The sequence below is a fragment of the Phyllobates terribilis genome, unplaced genomic scaffold, assembly GCF_046119375.1.
Source record: "Phyllobates terribilis strain yellow unplaced genomic scaffold, ASM4611937v1 Scaffold_3__8_contigs__length_932513732, whole genome shotgun sequence".
In the NCBI taxonomy this organism is placed as follows: Eukaryota; Metazoa; Chordata; class Amphibia; order Anura; family Dendrobatidae; genus Phyllobates; species Phyllobates terribilis.
The window spans coordinates 725,701,332-725,722,160 of NW_027362763.1; the positions used below are offsets into that span (position 1 = coordinate 725,701,332).

Here is a 20,829-nt window from a genome sequence, read left to right on the forward strand (position 1 = left end):
CAAGGATCTTAGAAGGGTCATTACTGACTTGTAAGATTGATACCTCTAATGGGTGGTGCGAGAGACGCCGTTCTCTTCCTCTTAAAAAAGAATACTTACAAATCATAGGTTCAACACCCCTGGAATCCTGATTTTCCATAGTTGATCTGCTTGATCTGACATCAGACGTAGAGGGGCACTACGCTGCTGCACATTGGGCAAGACAATGTCAAGGCAGTGGTCAAGCTCGGGTACATATGGCACATGCGTGGCAATAATTAGAACCATACATAATAGCCGCAAGGCCTCAGCAACCATACCACAGCACCATAGCGTCTTATCACCAGTTGTTTTGAACTTATATAGTTGTGGCCAAAAGTTTTGAGACTAACACAAATTTTAGTTTTGACAAAGTTTGCTGCTTCAGTGCTGTTAGATCTTTTAGCTAAATATTTCTAGTGTTACTTAAGTACAATTATCAGCATTTAATAAGTTATTACTCTTTTATTGACAAATATGTAAGAAAGTGGAGGTGCTGCCCACACCCCATTGGAGAGATATGTGTTGTGTGACAAAGCCACTGGGAAAGTACTGGAGGGGAGATATGTAGCACTGAGATTGCTAGCTCCAGTAATTAAACATAAGGAAAAGGTTCCAGCACACAAAGGAAAAAGGGGTTAATCAGCCATCTTTAGTGCAAGGATGATTGAGCACCTGTAGAGAGGGAGGAGGTCAGAGGATTCAATTTGCAGCCTTTAGAGCATTTGGTGTGGGGTGGGCCTGGAGGTGAAAGCTCTGAGCTGTTTGTGTCACACATGCTGGATGTATGGAGATTGTGGGTCCCCTGGACTGAATGACTTTGTTAAAGGACATGGAAGCTGGACTCTAAGCCAGGTGGGCTAAACAGCACTATTGTATGGACTTGTTATTTTTATGTTTTACCTTCTGCCAGACAAAGGCTGTATTTATGTTCTTGGTGACGTGGTTTATGAGGATTGCAATAAACCGGCCGCGCTTCAAGTAGAAACGGTTCCTGTGTCTGCCTTTTTAAGAAGCCGAGTGAGTTGATCTACCACAGTTGTTATATAATGTATTACATTGTTATGAATGTGATTTTGTCTGTTTAGTAATTTGCATGAACTTAATTGAGGAATGCATAGAGTTAATAGTTGGGACTAGCCCAGAATGGGAGGGACTATGTGGGAAGACAGAAGACGACTTCCTGATAATGAGTCAGCTAGAGCCCAGTGTTCAGCAGCGACAGACGTAAGATCTGACAGTTGGCAGACTGACATGTTATAGTGTGTTGTGTGTGGAGAGGGAAGACCCCAGAACATCAGATAATGCGTTCCTAAGGACCAAGGAAACGTGACAGAGAGATTTGACATATTGGAACCTATGCCAGAGAAGCCACCTTAACGATACGGAACTTAACCCAGGGAAAGTAGAAGGCTCACCTAAAGAGGATTGCACGAGAAAGAATTGTATAAGCAGGACTTTAGTGAACAGTTATCTACAGTGAAAGAGAACTCAATTGTGTGTATTGAAAGGAAGCAATGGTCATCATATTGGGACTTAAACTCTCCTACGGAGAACAGTGATAAGTTGTCCCGATGCTCCTCAGGAAAAGGAGTTCTCAGTAGTCAGTTGGAAACTTGGAAATTGGAGTAGCGTTGCACCTCAACCCAAGCAGTCCTCTCAGGGGAAGACTGAATCTCCCATACCCGTTTGCTGGGTTGTCATGAGATGCAAGAGTGTGAAGCGCAAGAGAAACTAAGTGTTATAATGTAACCGAAAAGTGCTCATGTCTGCTTAATGCAAGAGAAACTTTATGAAGAAACATGCCTATTATCTGATGTACATAATTACTATCAAGTTCATATTCAGTAAAAACAAGTTTAATGTTGAATTTTGGTCTCCCTCAAGTCGTTCTCTAACATTTGGTCCTGGCCTACTCGTTATAGCGGCACCATGCAGTCTGCAGAGGTGTATTGCCCAGATAGCAACAGCACACACACAAAGCCAGGACCCCCATTGTCATGTAACGTCCGGGGAGTGGAAGACAAGTACCTTGCCCACAGCTGCCGCCCCGCGCCACATTACAAATACATCAAGTTTATGTAAAGACTCTATATTTACAGTGTTGAACCTTAATTTTAAGACTTTTGCGCCCGCAGCTGGGTATCAACTTCTAGGCCAAATCCAAAAAGCCCATTGTTGCCTAATCAGAACTTGGAGATTATCACAATTTCTGTGTATTTATTTTTCCAGCCCCTTTTTGAGGATTGACGGCTGATTCTCAATGGGAATGAGATCTGGATAGTTTCCTGGCCATGGATGAAAAATTTCAATGTTTTGTTCACCTAGCCACTTATTTATCGCTTTTGCCTTGTGACATGGTCTCCATCATGCTGGAAAAAGAATTGTTCATCACCAAATTTCTTCTGGATGGTTAGGAGACGTTGCTCTTGGAGGATGTTTAGATCATTCACGGCAGTTTTCTTAGGCAAAAATATGAGTAAGCCCCCTGCATGGAGGAAAAAACCAACACACATGAATGGTCTCAGGATTCTGCCGCCATGACACAAGATTTATGGTGGCTCTCACCTTTTTGTCTCTATATAATCATTTTTCCAGATGTCCCAAACAGTCTAAAGGGGCTTCATCAAAGAAAATAACTTTGCCCTAGTCCTACACAGTCCCTGTATTTCCTATAAAGATATGTTCTCCATTGAAGCCCCCTTCAAACTGTTTGGGACATCTGAAAGAATATTGTCCGGAGAAGAAAGAGTGAGCGCCACCAAGAGTCCTGCGTTATGCCATCAGCATCTTGAGATCATTCATGATTGGGGTTTCCTTTCCTCCATTGAGGGGGCTCATTCACTATTTTGCCTAAGAACACTGCCATGAATAAAGGATGGGATCTAAACATTCTCCAAGAGCAACTTCTCTCAACCATCAAGGAGCAATGTGGTGATGAGGCGTTTTTTAGCACAAGGCGAAAGTGATTCCTTAGTGGCTCGGTGAACAAAATATTGACATTTTTGGTCCATGGCCGGGAAATTCCCCACATCTCAATCCCATTGAGAATTTGTAGTCAATCCTCAAAAAGCGAATGGACTAACAAAAACAGAGAAATTGTGATAATCCCCAAACACTTATTCGGCAAGAATGGGCAGTCATCAGTCGTAATCTGGCCCAGAAGCTGATACCCACCTGCCAGGGGGCGAAGGGCAGAAATCCTGAAAAATAATAGACGACACTGTAATATATATTGAGTCTTTACATAAACTTGATGTATTTGTCGATAAAAGTTTAAAAATATATTAAAGACTTATAATTGTACTTCAGTGATCACAGAAACATCCATCTAAAGATCTGAAAACCCTGAAGAAGGAAACTCAATCTCAAAACTTTTGGCCATAGCTATAATATGCAAATGTCAGACATTGTCTCAATGACAACTCTCTGTTCTGGCTATAAGGGGAGTCCTAAATGGAGGACCTCCCTGCATGACAGCCACATGTGCTATGCTGCATATAGGCGTGGTTGTCCTAATGGGTCCACTCCATTTAAATAGCATCTGCTCGATTTCTCATTCAATTAAATGTATAAGTTAACAGAAACAATACCAGATATGGTACCAAGTATTTATATATATATATATTCTTGTCTTCACTTAGGATCCCAGCGTGCATCTTCCATCGCTGCGTCACGTATGGAGCAAGCCATGTCGGAAATAACCATGCACAGCGGCACCCAGAAGCAGGGACCTATGCAGCAGTGGGTTACCCTGGAGCAGATATGGCTGCAGGCAGGTAAGGGACAAATTCAGGGACTGATATCACCCGTACCATATTTTTCGGCAGTGATTTATGAAAATGTCAATTTTGTATTTTTATGTTTAACCACTAGGCATAAATGTTATCATCCACCAAACTACAAAGCAACAGAGCTCTCCTAATGGCCAGGAGCGGCCGTAAATTATTCATCACACTCACATGACGGAAACAAAAGAAAGTGCATATATAATTCATTAATTGTGTATACAGTTTACCGCACGCAGCCCCTGCCAAAAAACACCACAACTTCATACAACTCCTAATTCCGTCGGAAGTAAACTGGATATTTCTTTTTTTTTTCTGTTCTCCTCTATTTGTTTTGTGCAGATTGTGAGATGTGTGAAGGTTTGTGTGTCCGCCGCACATTGTCCTGTCGTTATCTACGGAGGCTCTTTTTATAGGATTTTATTAAGGGTTTCTCATTGAGCACATAGGCGCCTTCTACGATATCGCAGGTTTCCATCACTTCCAGATTTATTTGCAGAACTCCAATTGTTCTCGTTATCGTTGTGTGACACTAACCCTTACCATGTGCGCTATCTCCCCCAGGTTGTAATATATGATTCATCCATCTATTTTAGTGAATAGTTAGAAAAAAAAATTCTTTATTGTGCCATTTCTTCGCTATTACTCCTGGAAATTTGTGAATAAATTGACAATTGGGTGTTACCATTTCCATTTTGAATTCGGTGTCTCTCTAAATATCTGCACACTGTGAGCACTAATGGGACAGTGCCAGGCATGCACTACTGTAAAAAGGTAATGGCAATTTATTAATTTATTATTATTTAGAATATTTTATTAGTATGTCTCCAAAAGAAGTAATATAGGACTGGCACAATGCAGGAAGCGGATCTATAAGGTTAAGTTCCCATGATGAATTTTTGATGCTGCGTATTTTCGCTGTGCAAAAAAACACAGCGCCTTAGAGTGAGGCTGCGTGCCCACTATGCATTTTTCAAGCGTTTTTGCCGCAGAATTTCCGCAGCGAAAATGCTTAAAAAACGCTTGGTAATACGTGCCCCATGGTCCCCAATGATAATCCACATGTGCTGTGCACATGCTGTGGAAATTTCCGCTGCGGATTATCATTGCGGAAAAATACGCAGCCTGTCCATTAATTTTGCGGACACGCAGTGTAATCGCCGCCATTGACTTGCATTGAACCGCGTGACATCCGCATCACTGCATCTGCACAAGCGGATATCACACGGTTCAATGTGCGGATGGTACCCGAGTCTGGAGAAGATGAGACTCTGCTCCAGACCCGGGTACCATAAAAACTGTAAAAAAAAAGAATTTAAAATAAAAAATAAAGATTATACTTACCTTCCGATGTCCTCCCGGTCTTTTCTCCCCTCCGTCTGGTCTGCTGTATGGGTCGCGTTGTTGTGAAAGACCTGCCATGACGTCATTGAGTCATGTGACCTGTCATGTGACACCGACTGGTGTCGGGACTCTTGGACACTGGGAGCCTAGTGACCCTCGTAAGGGTCACACTCCCTCACCAGTTAATCCCCAGAAGGATTGTGGGCGTCCGCTGTATACACGGGGACGCTAAGGAGTACCCTGTCGCATGTAACCATAGAAACAAACTGTGGCACTGAGTCCCATGGGGTCGGAGTGGTCAAGAACCTAATAGAACCGATTATAACCCAAGGACAGGACTTTACCTTATTCTGGGACTCCGATAACACCTCTCATCACAGTTGGATGCTGATGGGTTTCCTCTTTGTGTGCTTGAGGGTGAGACAGCGACCCCTGAGGCCGACATTCCTGAGTTGAAGGCTTTTGGGGAGAACTTTGGAACTGCTCAGCTGAAGGAACTAACGCTTAAAGGGCCATTTGACACTGTGTTAAACGGGGTTGCTCAAGAGCCGAGGGTGAACGCCAGGCTTCCACACTTTGCAGTAAATGGGGATTTGCTATATCGGGTGACTAAGCTACGGTGAGAGATATTGGAAGAGCTGGTAGTACCAGGGACCTATAGGCATGGGTGTTAGATATGGCCCATTCTCATGACTTGGGTGGGCATCTGAGTGTAAACAAGACCCAAGAGCGGATTCTTCGAAGATTCTACTGGACCGGATGTCACCTAGAGATTTCAAACTATTGTAGGTCCTATCCTACTAGCCAGCTAACTTCCCCAGTCTCTCAGTTCGGGAGTCCCCTAGTTATGAATGATAGAGGTCGCGTTTGACCGCATTGCCATGGATCTATTCGAACCCTTGGTAAAGTCCACCCTAGGGCATCAATATATCTTGGTGGTCCTGGACTATGCGACACAGTACGCGGAGGTGGTACCCCTAAGAAACTCCTCAGCCAGAAGTATACCCCGAGAACTGGTCCATATCTTTTCCCGGACCAGCCTGCCAAAGGAGATCCTGACAGACGAAGGAACTCCGTTCACGTCCAAAGTGATGAGAGAGTTGTGTAAGACCCTCCAGATTACGCAACTCAGGACATCAGTATACCGTCCGCAAATGGACTGCCTGATGGAGAGGTTTAATAAGACCATGAAGGCCATGCTTCCTGTCATGGCTGATTAACCCCCCTCAGCATATAGCATGTTGGAGCATAACATCCTGGTTTATATCACTGAAGCTATTAACCTCGGTGAAACATATCTCCCCTCCAGCACATTACCAGTGACCCTCTTACATATCCCCCCCCCTCTGCCCAAAGCCAAGGGTTTGTCGCCTTCAGTAACTAGACAGGGAAGCCTCGACATGGCATCTGTGTTAGCATGTAGTTTCCCTGACCTATGCTCCACATGGACACTGAAGGCCTGGAGTGCCAGAAACCATCTAGTCACCAGGGCATTCTTCCCATTCTTTTCCCTCATACAACTGAGGAAAGTAGTATTTCAAAGTGTCATGGCCAAGCATTCTTTTTCGATGATGGCATAACCTTTCTCACTGGAGGAAAGTTTCCTACTTAGGTAAAGGATTGGATATTCCTCCCCATTTATTTCCTGTGACAACACGGCTCCTAATTTGACTTCTGAAGCGTCCGTCTGGACCACAAACTCCTTTGTGAAGTCCCGTGCGACCAAGACCTGCTGTTTACACAGCTCTAGCTTCAACTCCTGGAAAGCCGTTTCCGCTTCGGAAGTCTACTAGGCCATCGATGGAGGTCGGTCAGGGGAGCAGCTCTCATGCGAAATTCGGAATGAACCGCCGACAGTATCCCACAATTCCTAGAAACGCCCTAACTTGTTTCTTGGAGACTGGTTGCGGACAATTTTGGATCACATCCACCATGTTCTCCTGTGCTTGCAAAAGAATAAAAAATCAGGAAGGGGGCAAACACTTTTTGACACCACTGTATAACGCTGTCCCCATATAGAGTGGGTGTTTGAAGTGACGGGTTTGCTATAAATACTACACAGTACCACCAAGGTGGCACGAAAGGTGGCACAAAATCCCATCTAATTATGCAGTGGTGTGAAAAAGTGCTTGCCCCCTTCCTGATTTCTTATTCTTTTGCATGTTTGTCACACTTAAATGTTTCAGATCATAAAATAAATGTAAATATTTGACAAATATAAAACAAGTAATCGCAAAATGCAGTTTTTAAATGAAGAGTTGGACCCTCTGTGTATTTAGTGGGACAACCGCTTCCATATTAACCTTTAGTGGAAAAAGGGGCTGAACCATAAAAAAAACAGTCCCACTCCATTATCCTTCCCCCGCCAAATTTTGCAATAGGCACTACACATCCTGATAGATATCAACCTCCAAACCCAGATTCCTCCATGAGACTGCCATGGGTTTGCCATACTCTAGTACTGAACCTTATTGATCTCGGACCTAGAATAATTCTACTTTACAATCTTTATGGGAGTTACTTGGCTGCTAATGTGCGGGGTTCCTGGCACAAAGTCGTTCCCATTTCCTAGCTGTGAGCGTTTGCTGCCTGTAGTATGATTATTATGTTGCATTTACAGAAAATTCTCGCTGTTTACCCATCCTACAGACGGTGATATTAAAATGCACATTTTTTATCAAGCAATATGGTCTGTCAAAGGAGGCCTCTCCGATGAATTCCGAATACCTGCATTAGCGCTGCCTGCAGCATCGTTTCACATGCTGACAGAATGTTGATTTCGATCCTGTCCTAGTTAAGCTCCAGTCTCATTTTATGCCGCACAGTACATGACAACTTCTGTGAAAATAAAGATTTTTGCCGTGACATCTATAATTGTTGCACATAAATGAGATTAACATCATTTGCCGCCGCAATGGAGCACAGTGACACACAGTAACATGCAATATTCTATCATTAGCTACGTATAAACAGTGCCGGGGGCACAAAGCAGCACAATCACCTCTCCTCTATGTCGTTTTCATGATTTTTCTACTACATTTTAACCTTCTGATTTTTGAGAATCCAGTTAAAAGATTTACGCAATATGTAAAGTTACAGTAAAACTTCACCTTTGGAGCCACTTGAAAGGGTTTTCCACATTTTACAGTTCCTTTTCTCAAAAGTGCCCCCCCCCCCCTGTAATTTAAAGGGAAGCAGTCATCAGAAAATTACCTATTGTTTAAATTAGGGGTGGGCAATTAATTTTTCCCAGGGGCTACATGAGACGCCTAACCAATAGGCTGAAATTAATTCTGCTCAATAATAATGTTTACATTTTAATTACGGTATAATTATTATTTTATATTAATATTAATGGTATCATGTAATACTGAGCAGAGTTAAGTATGTTGACACTCCCAATATATACTATATGAGCCTCCACACAGCCCCCCTATATACAGTATAAGTCCACATTCATCCCCCTGTATACAGTATGAGACCATTCATACAGTATAAGTCTCACATAGCTCCTCTATATACAGTATGAGCCCCCACATAGCCCCTCTGTATGCAATATGAGCCCCCACATAGCCCCCCAATAAATAGTATGATCCCTACACAGCAACCTATATACAGTATGAACACCCACACAGACCCCCTATATACAGTATGCGCCCCCACAATGCCCTTCTATATACAGTGTAAGCCCCTTTATACAGTATAAATCCCCACACAGTCCCCTTATATACAGTGAGCCCTTACATAGCCTCTATATACAGTGTGAGCCCTCACATAGCCTCCTATATACAGTGTGAGCCCCCACATAGCCCCCTTATATTCAATATGAGCCTCACATAGCCTTCTATACACTGTAAGAGCCCCCACGTAGCCTCCTATAAATAGTGTGAGCCCACACTTAGCCACCTATCATATATATATATATATATATATATATATATATATATATATATATATATATATATATATGAGTATGGGATGTGAGGACTCATACTGAATATAAGGAGGCTATGTGGGGGCTCAAACTGTAGATAGGTGGCTCTTACAGTGTGTGTATATATATATATATATATATATATATATATATATATATATATAGTACAGACCAAAAGTTTGGACACACCTTCTCATTTAAAGATTTTTCTGTATTTTCATGACTATGAAAATTGTACATTCACACTGAAGGCATCAAAACTATGAATTAACACATGTGGAATTATATAGTTAACAAAAAAGTGTGAAACAACTGAAAATATGTCTTATATTCTAGGTTCTTCAAAGTCGCCACCTTTTGCTTTGATGACTGCTTTGCACACTCTTGGCATTCTCTTGATGAGCTTCAAGAGGTAGTCACCGGAAATGGTTTTCACTTCACAGGTGTGCCCTGTCAGGTTTAATAAGTGGGATTTCTTGCCTTATAAATGGGGTTGGGACCATCAGTTGTGTTGTGCTGAAGTCAGGTGGATACATAGCTGATAGTCCTACTGAATAGACTGTTAGCTGCTTTTTTCTTGCCATAATACAAATTCTAAGTAAAGAAAAACGAGTGGCCATCATTACTTTAAGAAATGAAGGTCAGTCAGTCCGAAAAATTGGGCAAACTTTGAAAGTGTCCCCAAGTGCAGGTGCAAAAACCATCAAGCGCTACAAAGAAACTGGCTCACATGAAGACCACCCCAGGAAAGGAAGACCAAGAGTCACCTCTGCTTCTGAGGATAAGTTTATCCAAGTCACCAGCCTCAGAAATCGCAGGTTAACAGCAGCTCAGATTAGAGACCAGGTCTATGCCACACAGAGTTCTAGCAGCAGAGACATCTCTACAACAACTGTTAAGAGGAGACTTTGTGCAGCAGGCCTTCATGGTAAAATAGCTGCTAGGAAACCACTGCTAAGGACAGGCAACAAGCAGAAGAGACTTGTTTGGGCTAAAGAACACAAGGAATGGACATTAGACCAGAGGAAATCTGTGCTTTGGTCTGATGAGTCCAAATTTGAGATCTTTGGTTCCAACCACAGTGTCTTTGTGCGACGCAGAAAAGGTGAACGGATGGACTCAACATGCCTGGTTCCCACCGTGAAGCATGGAGGAGGAGGTGTGATGGTGTGGGGGTGCTTTGCTGGTGACACTGTTGGGGATTTATTCAAAATTGAAGGCATGCTGAACCAGCATGGCTACCACAGCATCTTGCAGCGGCATGCTATTCCATCCGGTTTGCGTTTAGTTGGACCATCATTTATTTTTCAACAGTACAATGACCCCAAACACCTCCAGGCTGTGTAAGGGCTATTTGACCAAGAAGGAGAGTGATGGGGTGCTACGCCAGATGACCTGGCCTCCACAGTCACCAGACCTGAACCCAATCGAGATGGTTTGGGGTGAGCTGGACCGCAGAGTGAAGGCAAAAGGGCCAACAAGTGCTAAGCATCTCTGGGAACTCCTTCAAGATTGTTGGAAGACCATTTCCGGTGACTACCTCTTGAAGCTCATCAAGAGAATGCCAAGAGTGTGCAAAGCAGTCATCAAAGCAAAAGGTGGCTACTTTGAAGAACCTAGAATATAAGACATATTTTCAGTTGTTTCACACTTTTTTGTTAAGTATATAATTCCACATGTGTTAATTCATAGTTTTGATGCCTTCAGTGTGAATGTACAATTTTCATAGCCATGAAAATACAGAAAAATCTTTAAATGAGAAGGTGTGTCCAAACTTTTGGCCTGTACTGTATATATATAAATATATATAAAAAGCCAACACATACTCACCTCTCCCATTCCCCCGGACCTTTGCTTTGGTGTACTGACTCTCCGCACAGCAGACTTAATGTAGAGATGTCATCGCGTCTGCCCTCTCAGTCGCACACTCTGATCAGTAGAAGAAGGAACCGGTGATTCCGTCTTCCACCAATTTATTCACCACTGTCTGCATCCTGTGGATTTTCTAATCATAGCTTCCCTTAAAGGGTGGAACCAGAAGCAAGTGTTCAATACCTCTGCAGTGCAAATGAAGCATTACACAAACTACAGTATATTAAAGTCAGTGAGCTGCTTGTGTAATATATGAGCGTAATGGGATTTCCAGAGCAGTGGTGCAATGAAAAGCAAGTCTCAGCTCTGGCTAATACAGTCATGGCCAAAAGTGTTGGCACACTTGAAATTGTTCCAGAAAATTATGTATTTCTCCCAGAAAATGATTGCAATGACACATGTTTTGTTATACATATGTTTATTTCCTTTGTGTGTATTGGAACAACACAAAAAAAAAACAGAGAAAAAAGGCAAATTGGACATAATTTCACACAATACCTCAAAAATGGTCAGGACAAAATTGTTGGCTGCTTTCCAAAATTGTGGGTAAACAACTTAGTTTCAAGCATGTGATGCTCGTTCAGACTCACATGTGGCAAGTAATAGGTTATTTGAAAATGTTTTATCTAAAACAAACAACCAATTTTAAGATTGATTCGCTAGTATTCTCCAAGCCTCAATCAAAGATTCAATCATATTTGCCAAAAAAAATAGCATAGCATGCAGCATTATTTATTTGTGAAATGATGAATACTATGAACCCAGCAAACCACATTTAAAGGAAATCTGCCCAGGATTTTGCCAACTAATCTGAGAGCAGTATGATGTAGAGGCAGAGGCCCTGATCCCAGCAATGTGTCACTTACTGGGCTGCTTGATGTAGTTTTGATAAAATCACTCTTATCACCAGAGGACTAGGAATCCTGCTGCCATCCATATTCATAAGCTCTGTATAGCCCCGTCTCCATCACTGATTGTCAGCTTTCTGCCTATGCACAGTATACACAGAAAGCTGTCAATCAGTGGTGTGGGTGGGGTTATACACAGCTCAGCATTCAGAGAACTGCTTGCTACATCTGTAGCAGATAAAACAGTGATTTTATCAAAACTGCAGCAAGCAGCCCAGTAAGTGATACATCGCTGGAATCAAGTCTCCGATGCCGCTCTTAGATGGGGCTGCATCAACTTTGATGATAGATTCCCTTTAAAAGTCAATAGGGTACATGGTACTGCAGCTGTGTCTTTCATGCGACAGATCGGAGATGCTATTTTTGTTTTTCGTTCGTACCTGAGTTAAAACAGAAAATCGTAAATTTTAACACAAATGAGCCCTTAGTTTTTGCAGTAAAAAAATTGCAGAACCCTGGTCCAGAGGCCACATCGGTAGTCCTTGGCTAAAAGACCCTAGCCCTGCAAACCTCCTCCTATCTGCTGGCTTCCCTGACGCCATTTTTTGATTAGTAGGCCCAGCACAACATCATTGTTGCGGCATAACACACACACATGGCGTCACACCAGCCATACTAATGAAAAACTATAACCCCTCAAATAGGAAGAGGTTCCCGGGCCTCTTGTCTGGTGGCCACAGATTACTGATGTGGCTTCTTGACCAGCGTCCTCCGAAAAATACGTACTAATTAGGGAATTGATGTTCCGAGCTGTTATGCGCCTGTAAAGTTGTCTTATTTAGGTTTCTATACCTCCCCGTGATGCTGTCTGTATAGAATTGTCTTTGTGCTCCATGTACATTATAACAGTTTTCACTATGAAAGTCAACGGAGATTGGAAAATCGCCCCATTGCAAAAATCTCTGTAACCTCATATAACGATTTCTCCCCGAAAAAATGGTTTCCAAGCAGAATATACATCTGAACTCATAGGGAAGGGCACTTTAATGGACCACAATATGAAAAAAAACATATGACGTTATGTTCAATTAATAAATGGCTAGAAAGAACTTCATATGTGCATATGTATACTGTATACACATGCCATAGGGAACTTGCAGTCTGTAAATCTGTGCAGTTTGGTACCAATTTTCTATAGGGTCTTGTGCATGTGATGATTTCCCAAATGAGTGTTTTTTATAAAAGAAAGGGAGAGAGGGAGACGGCACAATGCAAAAAATGGGTGCAAAGCCCCCAAGGTTATCACCAAAACCTCTTCATGCCTATTGTTTTACATTCTTCTAGGTATACTTGCACAAGTCAGGGATTTTGTAGGATTATAGTCAGGTGTTTAAATAACTAATTATACCAGACAGGTGAGAGTGATCATCATTTTCATATCAGCCATGAACTGAAACAGAAACAGCTGTGAAGGATGCTTAAAACTGGTTGTGGAGCAGCCAAACTGGTTGTGGAAGAGTTTTATGTTACAGTTAATACACAATTGCAAGACTGAGCACAACAACAAAACACAAGGTAGTTATTCTGCATCAGCAAGGTCTCTCCCAAGCAAAGATTTCAAAGCGACCTGCGGTTTCAAGATGTGCTGTTAAAGCTTTTTTGAAGCAGCACCAAGAAATCAACAACGTTGAGGTCCATAGACACAGTGGTTGGACAAGGAAGCTTAGTCTAGCAATTGAAAGACACATCATGCCTACATAAAATGAGAAGATGCTCAGCAGTGCCATTAGCTCAGAACTGACAGCAACTATACAAGAAAACATAGGAAACAGGCTGCAGAAAAATGGCAGTAGGTGCTCTGGACTGATGAGTCAAAGTGTACAATATTTGGCTGTAACAGAAGGCAGTTTGTTCACCAAAGGGATGGAGAGTGAATTAATGAGTGTCTGCAGGCAGCAGTAAAGCATGGTGGAGGTTCCTTGCACGTTTCTGGCTGCAGTTCAGCAAATGAAGTCAGGGATTTGGTCAACATTAATGGTGTCCTCAATCCTGAGAAATACAGTATAGGCAGATACTTATCCTTTATGCAGTACCATCAGGAAAGTGTCTGATTGGCTCCAAATTTATTCTGCTGCAGGACAATGACCCCAGTCACTCAGTCAATGTCATTAAGAAGTATCTTCAACTAAAAGAAACCAATGAATCCAGAAAGTGATGAGGATATGGCCTTCACAGCGCCCTGATTTCATTGAGGGTTTATAGGATTACATGAAGCTCTTTTAACCACACCTGCCTAAAACTTTTTCACAGTACTGTTGGCTGCTCCCTTTGCAATTGCTCACTAGTGATGTCCCACTTGTTCCATAAATGTAATACTGGGCTATTAGTGTACCTGAAATGAAGACTAGAGGGGTCCTGCTACTGTAAATTATGCCACCTTCATCATAATTCTGGGAGTAGAACTAGTGTGAGGTTCCCTTGTGAAGGCCTCTACATGGTGTTTCTCTCTTGGTCTCCAGACCAATTATTTACAGATTGACTCCAAATTGTCCAAGGAGCTGTTTTTCGACACAACAACACATGTTGCTCGTGCTTTACCTTGCTTCACAGCCCAGCATCCACCGCGCGCTTTCCCTCCTCTGCATTCATTAGGAAAATGAGCGCTGGATGCTGGGTTGTGATGTGCGTTGAAACCCCACCCACAGCCCATCAATCAGGGGGGAGCGCGTCACTGGGTCACGCCTGGCTGCAGCCGGAACTTGACGTGACATCAGCGGATGTCAGAGCCGGCGGGGGTCACATGATGGCTGTTGACCGGTCAGGAATAGCGCTGCTCACAGGCAACAATGACCACGGGAGGAATCTACAAAAAATCTTATTTACACCTTTTGAATCGACGAGGGCATTCTCTATAGTAGTGGATAACCTCTTTAAACGTACTACGGCCTGTAGTGTCTCTGAACTTGTCTCCCATTGATCTCATCTGTCATTGGTCAGCAAATGCAAAGGGAGCTGCCAGCAGTGGATCTTGATGATGGGCTCAAGTGCATCCTGCCATTAAATAACCATTAAAGCACGACTTCAGAAATTTTTTTTATTTCACCGCTGGAGTAATGCAACTAATCTTTAGCTCTTCCTAGTGCCACTTCAGTCCCTCGCCACAATCTTTTGACCACAACTGCTCACTTACCGGAAGTCAGATGTAACAGTAACAAGCTATCAACGTATTGTAGGTCTACGAAAGCCTCATTCTGGCCTCTTAGACTTTAAGTTGTGACTTCTGGCTCACCCAGCAAACACTAGATCGATCCAGGAGGTCACTGCCTGCTGAAGACCAACCGGAGCGGCACTGGGAACAGATGAAGACGGTGGCTGGTGAGTATAATATTAGGGGCAGGAAACTTAGATTAGTTACAACACTCAAGCATTTCAATAAAAAAAAACCTGGATTGCAGCCAAGGCTGTAAATGCGGAGATTTTTGCACGTGGAGCTCATACTCCATGCTGAATAAATCGAGACGTTTTAAAAATTTGTTTCTATTTTCATTATTTGCAGATCATTAGCATGTCTATCCATCCTATGCTCTTCATAATTCCACACTTTTTCCTTCATCTTGTTGCAATTTTTATGTTAAAAAGTGTAGTATATGCCTTTATTTTTTTTCACTTCTCATACTCACCTGTCATGACCATGCACGAGTTACGTTATCTCTCCGAGGATCACAGGGCGCCATTTACTGTGCATATTAGAAAAAGTCCATTGTAGATAATTCTTCTTTCAAGGACTCGTTATGTGAAGGATTTCATGTGCTGCATTATATAATCTCTGCTTTTATTCAGATTGGCGGTATAATTGGTGTGCATTGACCACCGTGAGATATCCATTGTAGGTGAACTTCCAGTATAATCGTGTGCCATGCGAGGCATCCAGAGGTGCAGAACCCAGTGGGTTAACCTTCTGATCTGTACATCATCCCAGTTCTCTGTTGTGGGTCTTGTCATGTGCTGAAATCTTTTGATACGGTTGCATTTTGATCCATGTTGTGTACTGCTTGACTGAAACCCTACAATTGAATTCTGTAGCTCCGCTGACAGTCACCCAGCAGCGCCATGCCAATTATTTTCCTTCCCGTATACTGGAAAATAATGGGCTGCAGCGGGGCTAAAGGTATGGATAAAAACAGTGCAGCGGTAGTTTTTTGTTCTTTCCTCATTGTGGATCCCAGCATAGTTACATGCTCTTCTTATATAATGAATAACTCGGATCACAGATCTTGTCATTCTACAGTGACTTTTAAAGAGAACCTGTCAGCGCGTTTTTACATATGAAAGTGGTGGTGTGGCTGTATTTGTGCTTTTCCCTTCAATAAAAATTATACTTTTTTTTTTTTTTTTGTAGAGATCTGGTGTGCTGGTCATGAGAAATCTAAGCAAATCAGGCAGGAAGTGCACTGGGGGCGTGTGTATGTACTTGGACCGCCTCCACCAAGTGCATTGTTACTCCCCCAGTGCACTTCCTGCCTGATTTGCATATGGCTTTTAATCTAGATTTCTCATGACCAGCGCATCAGATCTTCACAAAAAAAGGTATAATTTTTATTGGGGGGGACAAGCGCCTACGTGCTGGAGAAAATTAAAATAAATTACTTCTTTAGAAGATTAGTGGTTTGGACCTTGGTACAAAATCTACACCTGATGCTAGGGTGTAAGCTGTGTAATGATTGACAAACCCGTACTGTGTGACATACGAGGAAGTTCAGAAGAGAAGTTGGACCTTGGATGGGGAAGTTCAGTAGACACAGACTTAAAGGGTTTTTCCAGGAATTCATAAAATGTAACAATAGATGTGATAACGTTATAAAATAAGGATATTTCACCTTCCAAATACTCCTGTTTCCAGCGCCTGCTGGTCCTGGAGCCAATCACTGGCCCTAGCAGTTGTCATATATGCCAGTAACCCTATAGAAGTCAAAGAGTGGGGTACAGTCGACTTTATGCAGCCTATGGATGATGTTTATGAACTACCCGGAAGCGCTGAGTATTGGGGCGTCCACTTGGCAACTTGGCAGATGAGATCCACAATGGATAAACATAATGTCAATCATCTGGGGGCTTATAATTTGTATTTACTATGAGGACCGTCACTTATAGAGAAGGATTTGATTGTGTTAGTACACCATAGACTAAATAACAGTGTGCCGTGTCAATCAGCTGCGCCGAAAGCCAGCAGAATATTGTTGTGGACTCATGGTACATTATACACTTTACTAATGAACAGAAATTAAAATACTTACATATATGTACTCGTTCACACAACAGTATTTTTGGTCCGAGTTCTGTCCGTAAAAAACATCACACTCTGCCCAATGTTATTTAATGGGGCAGTGCTGATTAGCGATATTTTTTTTTTCATGAACCAAATCTGCATGTGAAAAAAATTGCACTATGCGCTAATTTCTTCCATAAATCGGATGGGACTTTCCCATTCAAGTCTTTGGGTGCGTAAAAAAATCAGATGCCGTTAATATAGCGTCCATTTCTTATGGATAGTTCTTTAACATAGGAAACTGTAAATGGTCTTGAAAATGATTAATCGCTGCTGCTGTAAAAAAGAAGGATTGCATATGGACTGCACTTAGATGACAGATGAGAAAAAAAACATCCGAGTTTTCTAAGCCAGGGTCACAGGACAGTATTTTCTCTTATCTGAAAATCGGTCTAATTATGCTAATCACACTGTGATCCGGGTGTTATTACAGTGTGATCTGATTTTCTCAGATGTGGAGAAGATGGGAAAAAAAAATTCTCCATCTTGTCCATTCTGTCAATCTGAGAAAATCGGACCGCAATCAGATGTCATCCAAGTGCAGTCTGATTTTTCTGACGGTCCCATTAACTTGTAAACCCGAGTGCAATCCAACAATCGGATGCAATTCTGGCATGCTGCAATTTTCTTTAGAGAAGATCAGACATGTGCACGGCCCCATAAACTAACATTGGTCCGAGTACGATCCGATGTTTTGTGGGACAGCACTTTGACAGAGAAACCAGTCATCTGCACGAGCCCTTAGGCTCTGTGCCCACGATGCAGATTTGAAGCAGAAATTTCCTGAAATTTTCAAACTGATTTTTACTTTGCTTTCACCTTTGCTTGTTTTCCTAACAAATAGGAATTTTTATTTTAACATTTTTCACCAAACAGGAGTTGCTTCTTTGTAGTATTGAAAAATCCCCCAAAAATTATTATTTTTTACACTTTCAAACTGTTTTTTTAAAAAAATATTCTTTTCCACCACTACTATTTTGATATATGGTCCTCACTAGATAGTTTTTTATTTATTGATTTATATATATATATATATATATATATATATATATATATATATATATATATATATATATATATATACTGTATAATTTCACTTAAACATACTGGCTGATGACCCATTGTGTCCCCCCTATATTCCCTTGTAGATTGTAAGCTTGCGAGCAGGGACCTCACTCCTGATGTAACTGTTTAAACTGTCTTACCTTGTAATGTATTTATTGTCTGTACATGTCACCACTTAACAGTAAAGTGCTGCGGAATATGTTGGCCCTATATAAATAAAATTATTATTATTTAATATTATTATTATTATTATTATTATATATAGACTTGTACACAGTTTTTTCTATATCCCACAAAGGTCACAATTCATTATTTTTCCTATTACCTATTTGCTATAAAACCCCCAGTTACAGGGTTAATCATCATTGACAAGCGACCGCCAGGGCTGTGCGGAGTCTACTTAGATCCAGCAGCGCAGATGTCATCTTTAATTCCTCAGTCACCTGATCGCCGCGACCAATGATAACAGCGCTGTGCATAGTGTGAACGGAGTGGCGGAAATGTTAAAATACCGTTTCTGCCTTCCCTTGTTGGTGCTTGACTGTTTTTCTTGCACCTTGCTCATGACTGATGAATTTCGATGTGGCCGTTCTTCAAGAACGCTCTAGGAATAACGCCCACAAGCGTATTCATCGGACGAATGCTGTCTAATGTTTTATCGGATAGCACTCGGCCCAGTGTTATACTACAGGGCGGCTTTTTTCTCATGCTGCAAATCGGATCATGCATACTTATGCAAGTCTACGAGTGCGTGTAAAACATCGGACTGCACTCGGATGACATCTGAGTGCAGTTTGATTTACACAAACTACGGAGAAGATGGAGAAATCTTGTTCTCCATCTTCTCCACACCTGTGTTACGATTCTTTCATCTGAGAGAATCGGATCACAGTAAACTGACTCTCCGATCAAACTTGGATCAGAGTTTTGGCATAATCAATCCGATTCTCTTGGGAGAGAGAATCATCGCTCGTGTGACCCCGGCCCATTTGGACATCCATGCAAATTGGTCCCATCTTGAACCGCAGCGCATGGACCTGGATCGGAGCGTCACAGCTTCATATCGACCTCGGGCAGTGTCAGACTGAAGAACATTGGGCCTACCAGAGGATTTGATTCTGAGGGTCCACTTTTCTCCCCAACTCAATAGCTCCATAACAGCTGCAAGGTTTGCACTATGAACTGTCCTGAAGGAGAAGTCAGGGCCCACCGGAGGATTTTCCGGTTCTCTGGTGGGCCAGTCCAACCCTGCCCTCGGGTCAGGAGAGCCTACATGCTTGAACCGATTTGCACTGACGTCTGCATGAGCCCTAACTATGGAAGATTGGCCTGAATTATCTACTTTAATATGTGGTTTTCTAATCAGGGGAATCCTGGGAAGTTTACAGGTGGAGACGTTTTATTATTATCCCAGTTTGTATTCTTGCGGAGCGTACAGATGTTGTATGACAGCCTGTCAGTCAGTCCCCTACACGTTTAGAGAGCAGGAAAAAATTGGTCGAAATTAGAAATAATGAGTTATTTATTGTACTGTTTTTTTTTTTCTTTATTGTGTAGCTGAACTCTTTATGGAACAACAGCATATGAAAGAAGCAGGCTTTTGTATCCAGGAGGCAGCCAGCCTTTTCCCCACATCACACACTGTGCTGTACATGCGTGGGAAGCTCGCGGAGATGAAAGGCTGTTTGGAGGAGGCAAAGCAGATATACAATGAAGCACTAACAGTCAATCCAGATGGAGTGAAAATTATGCACAGCCTGGTAAGTTTGTGGGTTCTTAGCCCCACTCATTGTGTAAGTGTTTTCAGACTGCAGCTGTGGGCTCCATTGTTGCATTGATTGTGCGGTAATATTAAGTCATTATTTTTAGAAGGAGCGTTCTCTGTTTGTGTTTTTCTTCTTTTTATAAATTCTTTTAGATTTTGTAGAAGTACAGTAGTTGGAGAAAAAAAAATTGCTAATCCCTTTTTGGAAAATAGAAATCACATTTATTCCTACTTGGCCTATACCCTATGATGGTGTCCATTATATAGTTTATTCATTGGAGCTAATGGTGCCTCCTCCGTCATTGATAGGCTTGGAAGATAAGTACATGATATAAGTTCAGTAAATGGATGCCTTAATGTGACCTGTTCTCATAGTAGGCTGAGACATTGCTAGTAAATTGAATTGTAATATATATATAATTTATATAACCGGCCTTATATGCGTCCCTAAGGCCAGTTTCACGTGTCTAACATTTACAGTCCAAGTATGAACCTCGATGTTTGGAGCAGCCAAATGTCTCCTACCCCGAACTCAACAGCCTTAGGGCTCGTGGACATGATCGTAATAATAGAACGAGTGCAACCTGTCTTGGTAGATAGCACTTGTCCACATGTTGTTCCATTGGACCGTGCTCATGTTCGATTTTTTTCCTCAGATAGAGCCGGTCCGGGAAAAAAATCACAGCATGCCCGAGTTGGATCTGATATTCGGATCACACTTGGCCATGAAAGTCAATGAGTCCATGGAAAACATCGGACTGCACATCTGAGAACAGTCCGATTTCCATGGACTGACAGAATGGAGAAGATGGAGACATGTTCTCTCCATCTTCTCCTCATCTGAGAGATTCGTAGCACACTATGATCAA

At 42.1% G+C, this 20,829-nt stretch overlaps 1 protein-coding gene across 4 annotated transcripts in view; it reads left to right on the plus strand.

Moving 5' to 3' along the window:
• Nucleotides 1-20,829, plus strand: part of TTC7A (tetratricopeptide repeat domain 7A) — a 486,038-nt gene that overhangs the window by 413,430 nt on the left and 51,779 nt on the right. For all 4 annotated transcript variants that reach the window (XM_073672075.1, XM_073672077.1, XM_073672079.1 and 1 more), the window contains 2 exons: nt 3,663-3,797; nt 19,753-19,955. In XM_073672075.1, coding sequence (XP_073528176.1) covers nt 3,663-3,797; nt 19,753-19,955 — 338 coding nt within the window. The remainder of the gene's footprint in view (nt 1-3,662; nt 3,798-19,752; nt 19,956-20,829) is intronic.